The sequence below is a fragment of the Aulonocara sp. 'chitande type north' Nkhata Bay genome, linkage group LG14, assembly GCF_057382095.1.
Source record: "Aulonocara sp. 'chitande type north' Nkhata Bay isolate Kocher_YH1m ecotype deep benthic linkage group LG14, A_spYH_male_GT1.1, whole genome shotgun sequence".
Classification (NCBI taxonomy): domain Eukaryota; kingdom Metazoa; phylum Chordata; class Actinopteri; order Cichliformes; family Cichlidae; genus Aulonocara; species Aulonocara sp. 'chitande type north' Nkhata Bay.
This window is the reverse complement of record NC_141357.1, coordinates 39,387,882-39,403,695: the sequence shown is the minus strand read 5'-3', so window position 1 is coordinate 39,403,695 and position 15,814 is coordinate 39,387,882. Positions and strand designations below refer to the sequence as shown.

General features: G+C 42.7%; 1 protein-coding gene across 5 annotated transcripts; it reads right to left on the bottom strand.

Moving 5' to 3' along the window:
* Nucleotides 1–3,275: 3,275 nt before the first annotated feature.
* Nucleotides 3,276–15,329, bottom strand: il15l (interleukin 15, like). Of its 5 annotated transcripts, none has more exons than XM_086262544.1 (5): nt 15,106–15,329; nt 11,102–11,307; nt 10,271–10,318; nt 8,752–8,883; nt 3,276–5,834 (listed from the first exon to the last, which is right to left on the bottom strand). In XM_086262544.1, exons 2-5 carry the CDS (start codon nt 11,246–11,248, stop codon nt 5,727–5,729), a joined length of 435 nt encoding a protein of 144 aa, XP_086118670.1. In that variant the 5' UTR covers nt 11,249–11,307; nt 15,106–15,329; the 3' UTR covers nt 3,276–5,726. The 5 variants fall into 5 exon arrangements, with proteins under 5 accessions (XP_086118670.1, XP_086118669.1, XP_086118671.1 ...); XM_086262543.1 differs by lacking the exon at nt 15,106–15,329 and adding an exon at nt 11,725–12,049 and having other exon boundaries at nt 11,102–11,623; XM_086262545.1 differs by lacking the exon at nt 15,106–15,329 and adding an exon at nt 11,725–12,040 and having other exon boundaries at nt 8,752–8,880; nt 11,102–11,623.
* Nucleotides 15,330–15,814: the final 485 nt, after the last annotated feature.

The following is a 15,814-nucleotide window of genomic DNA, read 5'->3' as shown; positions in this document are numbered from 1 at the left end:
TGTATTGCCCACAATAAGGATGATCAGATAGACCCAACAATAATTTGGGATACTGTGAAAGTAGTAACTCGGGGGTATTTGATATCAAGGACCAGCTACCTCAAAAAAATGAAGAAGCTTACACAGTCCAAATTAGAACAACAATTAAGGGATTTGGAAAAAAAAAAGCATACAGATTTGAGTCCTGATTTGGCCGAAAAAATCAAAAACGTAAGAAAACAACTAAGTGATTTGACTATGGAGGAAATAGAAAAGAAACTGAGATTCACAAAACAAACATTCTATGAGTCTGGCTCCAAAGCAACTAAAGTATTGGCTAAACGGTTAAAATTAATGCAAATAACTAATGCAGTCAACAAGATTAGAGATCCAAATACCAAGGAACTACTATATGAACCAACACAGATAAAAAACACCTTTCAAGAATATTATAAAACATTGTATAGTCAACCGGATCAGAAAAATGGACCAGAAATTGTAGAGTTTTTGGATCAGTTAGACCTCCCTTCAATAGGGACAACTCAAAATGAACTATTAACCAAACCAATTACAAAGGAAGAACTGGATAAGGCAATAAGGAGATTGAAGACGAATAAAAGTCCAGGGAGTGATGGGTACCCCAATGAGTGGTATAAGACTTTCAAAGAGGTTTTGGCCCCTATTTTGATAGATTCTTTTAATTGGACAATAAAACACGCTAAAATTCCACCTTCCTGGAAAGAGGCCATCATCTCAGTCTTACCGAAAGAAGGTAAAAACAAGGAAAACTGTGACTCTTATCGCCCAATCTCCATCTTAAATGTTGATTATAAACTATTTACATCTATAATCACAAGACGCCTAGAGCTGTTCCTTCCTGACCTGGTGGATGAAGACCAGACAGGGTTCATTAAGGGGCGACAGACACAAGACAATATACGACGCACATTGCATATAATTAATGAAGTTAATAGAGAAAAAATCCCAACAGCCTTAGTGAGTTTAGATGCTGAAAAGGCTTTTGACAGAGTCTCTTGGATATTTCTTTTTGCTGTTTTGAAGAGAATGGGCTTTGACAGTATCTTCATCAAGTGTATACAATCCCTGTATCATAGGCCAATGGCTAGAGTTAAAATAAATGGGGACTTGACAGACAGCTTTGAGCTCTTTAGAGGAACTAGGCAAGGTTGCTGCTTGAGTCCAGCTCTTTTTGCTTTGTATATTGAGCCTTTGGCTCAGTATATACGGCAAAGTACAGACTTAAAAGGGGTTTTTGTTTCCAAACTTGAACAACGAATAGGTCTTTTTGCAGATGATATAATTATATATCTACAGGATCCTGATACGACCTTTCCTTGGCTGTTTAAAGCATTAAAATATTTTGGTAAAAACGCAGGATATAAACTAAACATCGTAAAGACTCAAGTACTCTGTCTGAATTATTTCCCCAAAGAATTATTACAAAATGAACTTAAACTAAAATGGGATTCAAATAAGATCAAATACTTAGGTGTCTATTTAACTAGTGATACAAGTACTTTATACGAGGCAAACTATGTGAAGTTTAGTAACACAATCCAAAAAGATCTGATTAAATGGGCTCCGCTTGTCAAGGACCTTAGCTCAAGAATAGAGGTAATAAAAATGAATGTGCTTCCCCGGTTATTGTACCTATTCACCTCATTACCAGTCCAAATAACAGATGCACAGTTTGGTAAATGGGATAAATTAGTTAGTAGATTTATTTGGAAAGGGACAAAGCCAAGAATAAGATTTAAAATACTCCAATCAGGAAAAGAAAAAGGAGGACTTGCCCTCCCGAATTTCAAGGAATATTTCTATGCAGCCCAGCTGAGATATACTGTTTACTGGTGTTCATCAGAATATACTTCAAAATGGAAGCATATAGAGTTAAATTATTGCCTATCATGTCATCCACAAGCAAGATTGGGAGAAGAAACTACCCAGCCCACGAACAAAAATCTCATCACTGAATTTACTATTAAACTCTGGTGGACAATAATGAAGAAATATAGAATTACAGAAGATTGTAAATTGCTGATTTGGCCTGCATACTCTCGAAAATTCCAAAGTGGACAATGGGATAGCACATTTTTAAGATGGGTCAATAAAGGAATTACAGCAATGTGTACATTAATAGATGGGACAACATTTAAATCTTTTGAGAATCTACAGAAACAATTCGGATTGGATAAATCAGATTTATTTAGGTACTTTCAATTAAGACACTTTTACAATACAGAAATTAGAAAGAAGCTCTCGAGAGAAAGAAATCGTATAATAGGAACAATAACAGGTGCATATAAAAATCTTCCATCAGGAATTCTGTCGAAATTATATGATGGCCTACAAAATTCGAATAGGAATGAAACATTATATATTAAACAAAAGTGGGAATCGGAACTACAAATTGAGTTGTCAGAGGATGATTGGCGATCCTTATGTCTCACACAGCATAACTCCACTAGCTCTAGACGATGGAGAGAATATGGCTGGAAAAATGTGATTAGGTTTTTTATTACTCCGTATATCAAAAGCAAGCAGTTGAAAACACCCCAACAATGCTGGAGATTATGTGGAGACTGGAACGCCAATCACTCACATGTGTTTTGGAAGTGTAAATATATTAAATCATATTGGGAAAGAATCGCGGCAACAATGACGAAGGTGCTGGGGTATGAAGTACTGTGTGAGGCACGAGTAATGTATTTTGGAATATGGGAAAATGTAAAAAAGGAGGACTGGTATTTGTTTAAGATTATGTTGTTGTCAAGCAAAAAGGTGATAACAAAGAATTGGCTGAAAAGCGATCCTTTAAAACTGGAAGACTGGATGGACGTAATCGAGGACATATATACAATGGAAAAAATGACTTACACTCTGAGACTGAAATCTGACAAACACCGAAAACAGTGGACAAAATGGATAATTTATAAGTCTCAGTCAGCCTTATAGGGCGGGACCTCTCGTGGTTCTTTTTTTTTTTTTTTTTTTTTTTTTTTTTTTTGTGTGTTTGTTGTTGTGTTATTATTATTATTGTCTTGTCCGTATGTAATACAAAGGAAAAAGTACAAAATAAAGAGTTAAAGAACACTCCAAGCTCTAAAAATATGACGCTGGGACTTTCTCATTTGAAGCTCACTTACCTGGAAATAATTCATTTTTACCATCTAACTTTACATGAACGTTTATCTAACCAAGCTGTACAAAAAGACAGAAGGGGGTCATTTTATTCTGAAGGTGCAAGAAATAAGAGTGAACAGCGTGTATCAGTTTACATTCAAAATGAAGTTTATTGTACTGAACTAAATACAGGAGCATCAGATCAAAGCAGGGAGAGAATGAGCTTATTAGACAAGTGGAAAAAGCTTTATATGTTTCTGAGGTTTACATCAGAGCTGTATAGGAGCATATTTTGGCCACAGTAGGCGTAAGCAGTGCTGTCCTTGCAGCTGTCCATTGCCTTATAATGTCTGATGCATGAATAATGTGGCAGTGGCTTTCGACCGATCCTCAGGAAGTCCCACGTCCTCAGAAACCGTCGCACATTTCTGTGATGGTGTCTATGGTTGTGAAATATGTAGGCAGTAGGGGTGCAACGATATTCGTATCGATATTGAACCGTTCGATACAGTGCTTTCGGTTCGGTACGCATATGTATCGAACAATACAACATTTGTAATTTATTTTATCAACTTTCCTTCTGACGATGCTGTCTGTGTTGAGCGCTCAGTGAATCTGCGTTCGACTACTCCGCCTAGGGTCGACAGTGCAGCCTAGGCGGAGTAGTCGAACGCAGATTCACTGAGCACTCAACACAGACAGCATTGTCAGAAGGAAGAGCGCAGGGCAAGCTAGCGAGACAGAAGTTAAGCTCTCCTTACAACATGGACCTCCCCCACCCTCATTCAGATCTGGCGTTTGGAATTATTTTGGTTTTCATGTGACGTATGACCCTGAAGGTAAGCGAGTCATGGACTAAAGTAAAACAGTATGTTGGATGTGCCATGCAATGCTCAATTACATGGGTGGGAGCTAGTGTGTTAGCGCAGTTAGCTCGTTAACGTGTTGGCCGTCTAGCCCCATGCACGGGGCGATCGGCGGTAGCTCGTTAACGGAGATTTGCCGTGTTGTGGCGTTAAGGTCATTTCAACGAGATTAACCTGAAAGCACTAGTGGGAACACAACGAATATGACTGCACATTTACTCCGACATCATCCTAGTGCAAAGACAAAAACAACAAGCATGCTACTAACTTTAGCCGAGTCATTTAGACAGCTGTTAGCACATGATTCTCCTTATGCTGCTGAGAATATAGCCCAGAAGAAGCGGATAGTATAGCTTTTATTTTGGAAAGAGACATTTCTCTGTAATAAACTCTCTTTTCCAAAGATGAGTGATTCCTCAATCAGATATAGGGCTCGCAATATCGCTAGCCCGACATCCCGGAGCTAGCAATTTTTTTCAGTCGGGCTACCAAAATCTATCTCTTCCCTGCCCGTCGGGCTATTGTAGGAAAAATATATGTCAATGCTTTTGCATTCTTTCAGAAATGTAGCTGGGTAATTATGTCATTGGCATCGGTGAGCCACTGTCAATATGTGACATATTGAAATCGCGTTTGAATTTACGCTTGTTTTTTTGCTTTCACTTTGCAATCGTGCGAACTGTGTATAGAGAGCGACAGCACTGATCTGTGAGTGATGATAATTTGTGCACCAATTCCTCTGACATCGTTTTATTAATTGTTAGCTTACTATGCAAACATGACAAGTGAAATCTCCCGCAGCTTAAACATGTGAGAGGTTGATCGCAGAGAATCGCTGAGCTTATGTGAGTCCGTGTGTAAAAGCAGCAGGATATATATTTTAGTTCTGCTGAGCCAAATAAGACAGGTCAGGGTGAAGAAGTGACAGCCAAAGAAAAGCTTACCACAAAACGGAGAAGTTATGACAAATCAGACTATAAGGCAAAAAGAAAGTGCAGCTTTATGGTTTCATGGACAAAATAATTTCTGTGGCTGCAATATGACGAGCTAAATAACCAGGGCTGCACATAAGTGGTCCGCAGGTGCGCATTCGCTGTCAAAATAAAAAACACGCACAAGGGTTAGGGTTAAATTTAAAAACTGTACTTTTGAGTTAAAATATATATTTATAATTTTAATAAATGACAAATTAAAAAGGCATGAACATTTTTTTTGTATCGAAAAAATATCGAACCGTGACACCAAAGTATCGAACCGAACCGAACCGTGAATTTTGTGTATCGTTGCACCCCTAGTAGGCAGGTCTGTTTCCTGCCATCCTTGGTGTTCTTCCATCAGTTTACCAAGGCCAATAAACACACTGACCCAACACCCCCTTTTCACCCACTGTCCAACTGCTTGGTAGAAGCCTTATTAATATAATAATACTCATTATTAGCAGATACAAATACACAGATATTTAAAGCACATTAAAGTGACCAGTGTGCTCTCAGCAATTGACTGCAGCTTAGTTGGGACCTGACTGTGTCTTCTTTATGACGTCATCAGTGAGACGTTTATGTTAGCTGATATGAGACTACAAGCAAGCTTTTTCCACCCAGAACTCTGCGTTAGCCTCTAGCTGCACCTCAAATACCACCGAGCTGCATCATGCATTCTGCACTTTATTTGTGTGCAGGTGGTTTAATAGAAAGTTAACGAAAAGAAAGTCATGCCATGTAGTCTCTTCTGAAAGTCCTAACAGTAGTCACTGTTAGATTTCTCAACAGTCCACAGAAGATTTTCAAGAAAGGTCGTTGCATTTTCCTCCTTCATGACCTCACAACGACGACACTTTGACGCTGTCTGCGGAGAAGAAACAGAAATACGTGTTATTGTCTGGAAGAAGATTGGAACACAACCAAGACTTGAAGGGCAGTTGGAGCATTCAAGGTTTTCACCAGAAACTTCCTACAACCCATAAGTCTTTGGGACATGGTGTAACCAGCCTTTAATGTAATGTTGGAGTACCCCAGGGCTCTATGCTAGGTCCTCTTCAGCTTCTACTTGAATGTTCTGCCTTGATGTTCAAATCAGTGCAGATGGTACAGTAATAGATTGTACAGTGCTGTTAACCAGTAACTGAAACAAAACTTACATCACAGTGTTGAAGTAAATATAGTTGGGACAAAAAGCAACACTGATATCTCTCCACGTGACACAGAAGTCAAAGCTGGATTCCCACCAGAAAACAAAACTTGTTGGGAGGGTAACGTAATCTACCAGCAATGCTCCTCACTGTGGGCTTTAATCCTGTAATGGTTACATTATCATTACAATTCTCACTTCTAAGTACCAAATGTGAACTTGTGCTTAAATAAACGAGCAGTTCCTCCTCTGAAGGAGTCAGTGAGGTGCCTTAAAAATCCCAGACACTGACTTTAAAATTGCATAATCCAATACAGGTGCAGGGGGGCTGAAGCCTATCCCAGCTACCACAGGGCATGAGGCTGGGTACATCCCAGACTGGTCACCAGTCTGTCGCAACCCTACCAGCGGCATGGGTTTGGACTGTGGGAGGAAGCCGGAGGGAACCACGCAGACACACAGAGAACAGAAAAGTCAGAGGGTGGAGTCAAACTCACGACCTCGTTGCTGTTAGGAAACAGCACTAACAACTGCCAACGTGTTGGCGTACATGTCATCGTCATCAAATTAAAATAAATCTTCCCGGTCCATCACATAAATGTTTCAGAGGAAAGACAAACTTCTTGTTGTTAAGCGTTTAAGTTTTTATTAGTTGTTGTTTTTATTCGTACAGTGACTGAAAAACAACAGAGCGCTTTACATCAAGGCAAATATGTTATAATCCAAGTAGAAAGAAAATGAACACACAACTAAAAGAGAAACAACGTAACTGAAAATGACAGACATGCTAAAAACGTGATAAATATTAAAATAATAAGTCAAATAAAAATAAATATTTGGAGGAAATTGGACTCCATCAGGTTTCTGTGTGGAGTTTGCATGTTCTCTTCGTGTCTGTGTGGGTTCTATGTGTGGGTTCTATGTGCGAGTTCTATGCGTGGGTTCTATGTGTGAGTTCTATCCGTGGGTTCTGTGTCCGGGTTCTGTGTCCGGGTTCTGTGTCCGGGTTCTATGTGTGGGTTCTATGTGTGGGTTCTATGTGTGAGTTCTATGTGTGGGTTCTCTGTGTGGGTTCTGTGTGTGGGTTCTGTGTCCGGGTTCTATACGTGGGTTCTATGCGTGAGTTCTATGCGTGGGTTCTATGCGTGGGTTCTATGCGTGGGTTCTATGTGTGGGTTCTATGTGTGAGTTCTATGCGTGGGTTCTACGCGTGGGTTCTACGCGTGGGTTCTATGCGTGGGTTCTATGTGTGAGTTCTATGCGTGGGTTCTACGCGTGGGTTCTATGCGTGGGTTCTATGCGTGGGTTCTATGCGTGGGTTCTATGTGTGAGTTCTATGCGTGGGTTCTACGCGTGGGTTCTACGCGTGGGTTCTATGTGTGGGTTCTATGTGTGAGTTCTATGCGTGGGTTCTACGCGTGGGTTCTATGCGTGGGTTCTATGCGTGGGTTCTATGTGTGGGTTCTATGTGTGAGTTCTCATCAGGTCCTTTTTTTTGGGAAAGAGCAGCAGCTGTGGCATATCAGCTGATCCAGGCTGTTCCCAATCTTTCTTTGAAAGCAGGGGCAGAAGGTCATCTGTGGGAATATGTTCCAGGTTTGTGATTCTCAGTTTCGCTCTCACACGTGAATCACACGTGCAGGAAACCCAGTCACAGCAGCTAAACCCTCCTAAAGTCCAGACAAGCTCTGAGCTCGCCGTGACATTCATGAGTGACGTGAGAAGGTCAAAAGCACACGCAAAGAAAATATCTCATCTGTTCCACTGAGCTTCATAAAGTTTTCCGTTTCCAAATAGGAGCTCATTTTAACAAATGGCTTTAATCATAGTTGGTCTACTTAATAAACGACCACAGTATTACTTCATCAGTCCTTCCTTCAGTGGTTACTGTGCTTTACACAGGAAACAACTCTGTATGGCCACAACCTGAGCAGCTCCTGATCTTATAACAGTCATCTCATTAATTAGATATTTTTAACTCCTCACCCGTCCATCCATTCTCTGCCACATGCCTCTCCTCAGCCACCCCCTACATCTTCCGGGGCGACCCTGAGATATTTCCAAGCCAACTGTGAGAGCTCATCACTCTGGGGTATCCTGGCTCTCCTCTGGGCCTGTCGTGTTGGGGTCATGGATTCTCCAGTGCAGCAGATGTTGATTGTAACACCAACCTGTCTAATTGTTTTTAGTCTTTCCAGACCACAACTTTGTCGCGCCTCTCTTTGTTGCACTATGGGACTCCACCACAGCCTCCTTATCATAGGCCACTGACACACAGCTCAGATAGAAAGGAGTACTGGCTCTCTCTCTCCCTCCTAAATGACCCCAGAGGTACTTAAACGTGGCTCTGACCTGGAGTTGGCACTTCACTCTTGTCCAGCTAACAACTGCGGTCTCAGACTTGGACGTGCTACTTCTCGTCTCATACGTAATGCAAACCTCCACAATCGGAGCTGGAGGTCATTGTTCGATGAAGCCATCAGACCACCAAAGCCAACACCCTACATCTCAAGTCTTTCCATGAAATTTCCTTCAAAGTCAGCAGGATGATCAGGGCCTCAGTTTTGAATGCACAGTTTAAAAGAACTCTTACATTAGAAGTAATGTGAATTCCTCTTTTAGCTGTTTCTCATACCTGGTTTATCCTGGACGCCAGTCTACTCAGCAATCTATTCAATTTCTTCCACTTGGGCTCGAGCTCCCACTCATGCGTGAGGACAATAATTTCAGAAGCAAAACATTGCATCGTGGTCCTGGGACAAATCTGCTGGAGGGAGAGAAAGGAGAGAGAGCAAAGGAATGATGCCATGAAGGAAAAAATCACAGCAGTCACAGTCATGCGCAGCTTCAGAAAGCAGCTTTGCATGATTGGCGGTTCAAAATAATCCTTCTTTATCGGACACGTGGCCGCGGTGAACCCCCTCAGTTCATTCTCTGTCTAAAACATGCTGTTTTAGCTCCTCCCTCTTAAAGACCACTGTCCTCTGATTGGCTGCTCCTGACAAAAAGAGGGTTTAAACATCAAGTGGGTGGAGCTTCTGTGCACGAGATGACCATATTAGGGATAAACAGCAGCCTGTAGCCCGAGCTATACTGAACGCACACTGAGCTCATTTATCTGTCAGGGGTGGCTGGAGCTCAGGTGGCAGAGCAGACCAGCCGCTAACGAGAAGGTCGGTGGTTCGATCCCATGCAGCCTGCATGCCAAATATCCTCGGGCAAGATACGAACCCCATGTTGCTCTGAGTGTGAATGTGTATGAGTGTTAGATACTCAGTCAGTGCCTGTGTGAATGGGTGAATGAATTAGTTGTATATAAGAACCAGTCCATTTACCATTCATGTGGCAGGAAATGTCATACAACTGAGATGATGGGAAAATACCAAAGACTGAGGAGACCTGTTATTGTGTCGGACCCTGTGGGTCTCTGCAGCTTTCATCATCTGAAGAATTCCCAAAACGAGTTGGGCGACAAGCTCGAAGAAACCAAACGTGTCCATTTTATGTTGAAAAAGCTTTAAAAATGAAAATGTAATTTTGTCACGGTCGTAAAAATGACATCAATATTATATTTTAACTTTTATTTCCTTTTTTAATGATACGAGGATAAAAACGTCCACAAGCCGCGGTGCACAGCGCTGAGGGTGACTGCGTGCACGTGGAGGCCACAGGAAGCCGCTGCAGCAGAGCCACCAACACGGAGCTGCTGCAGACATGACATTTGCTCTGCCTCATGTAGAAAACGTTCTCCTCACCCTGAAGGACTGGACACTGATATTTATGCCAGAGTCTTGAAGGAACCCTGCAGTGTTCCCGACACAGCCAATGTCCCTGTTAATGAAGCTATTCTGTAACTTGACCCCTGACCCCGGCGTCACAGCTGTGCTTGTCTGCTTCCTGAAGCTGCGTTCACTCTCACTCACTGCATCCATCTGTTGCACTGTTACACATGAAATGTTTAAACAGCGGCTCCAGCAGAACATTAAGATCACTGAACACGGAGCACAAAGTGCTTGACCTTTAACCTGAATGTGCACAAGCTGAAGCGATTAGTCAGCGGAGGATCTTTGCCTCTGTGTGTTGTAGTTATTAGTCTGTCAGGCATTTTTAGCTGCGGGCTGAAACGTGAGTCAGTGCTTTGTGCAGGCACATACCTCGTAGTCTTCCATGGTGGGTGTGTACAGGCTGCAGTTCAGCGACAACTGAAGGGAAAGAGAAAGTTAGCTGCACATGTGCGTAACCACCGAGAAGCGGAACATTTTCCAGGTACAAGAGCTCACTGTGTGCTGCAGACTGTGTGCACGATGAAACCCTCTGAGACCAGAAGCCCCCGAAGCCAAGAGCTCTTCAAGTGCGCTTGCAGGCTCAGCTTTCAGCTGCATGCTTAGTGCTAATTAGCAAACAACACTACGGAGCTACAACCACATCCACCCAGCTCGCAGCGCAAATACTTTTAGAGCGGACTCATTTTTCCCGGGAGGGTTTTTTTTCCAGGGAAAAAAACTCCTGTGGATTAATTTTGAATGAGTCACACCTGAAAACGATCTGCATGTCTGGGACTCAGAGACGATGCTCATTCTGCCGAAGCAGCTTTCCACGACTCTCAGTGAAAACAACCCTTCCTCCCCTCAGCTCGTCCTCTGTGTGACAAACTTGTTCTTTCTACGCAGAAGTCACTCTGCAGCTTAGGTGTGCGTTAGGTGTGTGCTGTACTTATTTTACATGACTCATCCTCCTCAACAATAAACGCATGCTTACATATCTTCAAGATAAGGCACCGAAGATACTGTTGCAGTTCACAGTTCACACACCTGAGTTCTGTGAAGTGCAGCAGTATGGATTGTAAAGCTGAGCAGGGTGAGGTACGAATCTCAAAGCCTAAAGCTGCTTTTGACCTTCGAGCATTAAAAAGCGTTCACGTTGCGTGATGTTGCGTGATGAAGTGCGTGTGTTTCTAAGTGAGCCATAAAGGCTTGCAGTCATACCTTTTTGGAGATGTTGGAGACTTTCTCCTTCAGGCTCTCGACCTGCACATAGAGGTCCCTGCTGCATGGTCTTTGGGTGATGGCGATGATGTTGACAGAACACAGAAACACAAACACACTCACGAGAGCTGGCCTCTCCCTCTGCATGGCACAGGCGGCAAAACCATCATCTGCGTCACATTATCCTCTGCTGTCTGCTGCCCCGGCTATCCAAGGAAAAGAGAAATTAATTAAAAGAGGAATGAACATCCAGAAGGACAAGTGTGGTGGAGTTTTGGCAGGTGATGGTTCACTTCGGGGGGAAAAGGTGCGTTATCCGGAGCTGCTGGTCTACACGTGGTTGGAGAGCATGGACTCCCTCTCTTCTGTCCCTTCTCATCCTCCAGTTTTCACTTTCTCACTCCTCCCCCTCTTCCTCCTCCTCTGGATTATTTGCATTTTACTTTCAAGATCCCACCTCTTTTCTCCAGCTGTTTCCTTTGCTCCCAGCGATCCCGAGTGCAGTGTTTCTTCCTCTAAACCCTGCAGGGAACAAAATCTACTCAACACACATCCTGGAGCTTCTCTGTGTTTGCCAACAGTCTGACTGACTAATCATCAAAACCTGCGAGGGCCGCAATTACCTGAGATAAAACATTTTCACTGAAAGTAAAGAGATGGAACCAGTGCCAAAGAACATGTTATATGGAAACAACAATGGAGCGAACGCAGTGAAAGTCATGGCAGGACTTGTGAGGGCGTCAGAGTTTGGTACTGGGACTTGAGCGGTTGGTCGTACTTTGGACCAAGACATGCTTACATCACGAGCTAGAAGTGAGATTATCAGTGTTATGACAACTTCAACACTGACTTCAAATCAAAGCAGCACAGTGCTGAAAGTTAATGAGGTAAATACATGTAAAGGCATTGTGAAATTTATCAAATATTTCCAAACTCTGCTGCAGGCAGCACACGTGGTAATATCAGCAGAAGATCAGCAGCCTTCTCACAGCGTGAAGGAAAAGGTTCAAACGTGCGATACTGTGAACTTAATCTGTGTGTGATTAGGAGCTCCGACCCCCTGATATCAGTGAGCAACAGTTTGATTTTTGTTTGATTTGGATCAGAGCTGGTATGCACATCGAGGAGGCAGTGCGGCGCTGCTGCCAAAAAACTAATGGTAAATGGTAAATGGCCTGTATTTATATAGCGCTTTACTAGTCCCTAAGGACCCCAAAGCGCTTTACATATCCAGTCATCCACCCATTCACGCACACATTCACACACTGGTGATGGCAAGCTACATTGTAGCCACAGCCGCCCTGGGGCGCACTGACTACAAAACTACATAAAGCACACAAACTTAACAGTAATGGGAGCAGTTTCCGCAACCAGGCTAATGATAAAAACAACAATGATCTCTCAGAGACGGGCGATGAAAGCTTCTGTGAGCTTGTGCAGACTCTCAAACCCATATCTGCTAACAAGAGTCAACTTAAAGCACACAGTTTTCTCGACTAAGCCCTGGCACATGTCTCGGTGAGGAATTTCTCAGGTCAGTATTGGGAGGAAAGGCTCTGGGAAGTAAAAGCAACATAATTTATGGTGAAAGTTGTGTCTCCTTCAACATAAATGATGATACCTAATAACGTGCCGTGGAACAGCCTGGAACAAGAGCTCCAATTTCTTGGATGCGGAGGATCTGCGTGTAAAGCAGCTGGAATGGCACAACGTTCCTCGTCTCTCCCAGAAGTCTAGTGCTGCTTTTTGCAGATGTTTGCTGTTTGTCATTTAAAGGCTTCATGTTTTAAACTGACACATTTGTGAATCACTGGTTTCGGTTTTGTTCTTAGGGGCTAAGGGACGGTGTCAGCTGAGGGAACATCTGCAAAATCAGCCTGAGACCAGACAGATGTTCCTCGCTCTTCCACCAGTATCTCATACCCCCCCTCATAACATCTGTACAGTTACAACTCACCTGTGTAAGTTTATATTAGTAGGGGTGTGGCCTCTGACTGCCAGATGGATGGTGATACAGGCAGCTCTGCCGGCTGCGGTCTGTTACGCTTCGCCTCAGCTAAATGAGTCCCTGAAGGCTTCAAAATGCTGCTTAGAAGCTGATGAGTAATAAAGACATGTTCCAGGAAACACAGCAATGCCGTGGAGCACATATAGCACATGGACAATGTCCAGCTATATGTAGCGTGTGCTCTGGCTGTCACGGTCCTGGGACGTTGACCCAGTGTTTTTTGTTTGTAGTGTCTGTGCTCCTGCTGTCGTTTCTCTGGTGAAGGTTTAGTTCTTGTTCTCCTTCTTTGTTTCCGTGATCGTTCCTCTGCTCACGCTCGTCTCTGAACACCTCGAGTTCACTCGGCTCACCTCATCAGTAAACACTAGTGTCCCAACGCCACAGGCCGCCATCACACTGCCTCCGCCGTGTCTTACAGATGATGTGTGTGCTTTGGGTCATGAGTTGTTCTGCGCCTGCTCCATTCTTATTCTCGCCATCATTCTGGTAGAGCTTGATTTTGGTCTCATTTGTCCAACGAATGTTTTTCCAGGTCTGCGCCGGCTTTTTAAAATGTTTATTAGCAACGTCCAGTCCAGCCTTTGGATTCGTGAAGTGGCGTGGATATCGATACAGCATCGTTCACTTGGTTGGCTGCTGTGATGGGGTTTCTGTTCACCATGGAGACGATTCTGCCATCATACCCCTGTTACGTTTCGGTGTTGTCAGTGTTTTGTTTTTTGCGTGACTGTCATGTATTTCCTGCTTTACTTTGAAAGTCTGTGTTATCTCAGTGTGTTCAGTTTACGTTTCCTTGTCTCGTCAGGTCTAATTTGCCCCAGCTGTGTTTCCCTCCTGTGGTCCATTCCCTGATTGCTCCTTCTATGTATTTAAGCCTTGTGTTTCAGTTTGTCATGATCGCGATCTCCCCCCGTGTTGTAAATAAATAGTTTGTTGTAAATAGCTGTAAATGGGTTTTGTCAATACTTTCGTTTTGAGACACTTCCGTTTTGGGAACTTGGTGGAGAGCCTTAGTGGGGGTTTTTTTGTCGTGTGTTTTTTCCTTATTTTTATTTTCCTGCGTTGCACGCCGGTTGCCTAGGCCGGGGTGTAACACCCCACTGGTGTCTTCTGTGGACGTCCTGGTCTTTTTGCGTTGCTGTCTCTCCAGTGCATTTGTTCTTTCTCAGGATGTACAAAGCTGTAGATATCACCCTTCCTAATATTACAGCATTTCTCAAATGTTTTTTCCTGTTTTCACAGTTTAAGGATTTCTTGTTTCACCTACATGGAGAGCTCCTTTGACCTCATGTTGTCTGTTCACAGCAAAATCATCCAAATTCAAGCACCACAACACAAATCAGCTCCAGGCTTTTATCGGCTGAATTGATAAAGACACAACAAAGGATCTGCCCACACCTGAACATGAAGCAGCCTTTGAGTCATTGTCCAGTTACTTTTGGTCCGTTTAAAAAGAGGGTGGCACGTGTTAAGGAGCTGCAACTCTTAACGCCTTCATCCAGTTTGAATTTGGAAACCCTCAAATGAAAGCTGAGAGTCTGCACATCACGTCCATGTCCGTTTTCTAACTATAATTGGAATATGTTTCAACAAACGGGTAAAAACCCAAACTTGTGTCAGTCCAAATATAAACATATATGAGCCTAACTGTATGTTTAGACAGAGAAATGCTAACTTCTTCCTTTTTCATAAATATGATTTTGAAATGCTGCCACTGTAAATACTGACTGAAGACAGAAGTTCTGGATGTACTGTGGAGGGTTCAGGTTCAGATAGTCACGTTCCCTCAGCCTTCCAATGTTTCCTATACTTCACTCTATGATTTAACCTCCTCCAACCGTACATATACTCCTAACTGCCATCATGACCCTACTGTGAAAATGCTTCATCTTATATTTAGTTATATCTGCCACCAGCATTAATTCTTTAACATGTACACAGAAGTTAAAACCAGCTGGATTTCTCATTAAATCTTAGAAATAAAACGAGCTCTTACCAACAGTCCGGTTGTGAGGACGGCTAATGATGAACTGCAGATCAACAAAGAATGCGTGAGAAGGCATGCGGAAACTAAAGGTTAAAGTCGAATAGAAGCAAAACTGAAACTGCACAAATACTTAAAGGAGTAGTGTGCATATCACAGGAGTTCAGTCAGCAGCAGCTCTTTGGCAATCTGCTTTAACAAGCAGGCTCAGGACTGCATCAGGTTTAACTGGCTCCTGTAATCCAAGCTTAATATCAGAAAATGTGACGGCGCTGATGGTGTTGGCATGTGTTAGAGATTTTCTACATTATACATTATAACCAAATCTCTATAATACAATATAATCAAGTAAGCCTTATATTCTAACCAAGTAAACCTTATATTTGAACCAAGTATGCCTTATATTTAGTGTGTTCATATATTTTCACCTAACCAAGTCTATTGTTAAAGGAAAACTGATGCATTCCTTACCTCAGTGTCTGAGGTGTTTGACAGCATGATATAATGATGCATTCTTTTCCTTTAGTGTCTGTGATGTCAGATAAAGCATGATATACTTCTGTATTCTTATCCCAGTGTGTGAAAGATCAGATAAGTTGATTTAATGTTTAACCTCTTCCCTGACAGTTAAAAGAGGAAGTACTATGTAACCCATTTTTGCCTTATAAATAAAGCAGCGAGCCTGTGCTCGGTGTGTGTGTCTTCTCAGAGGCATTCACCC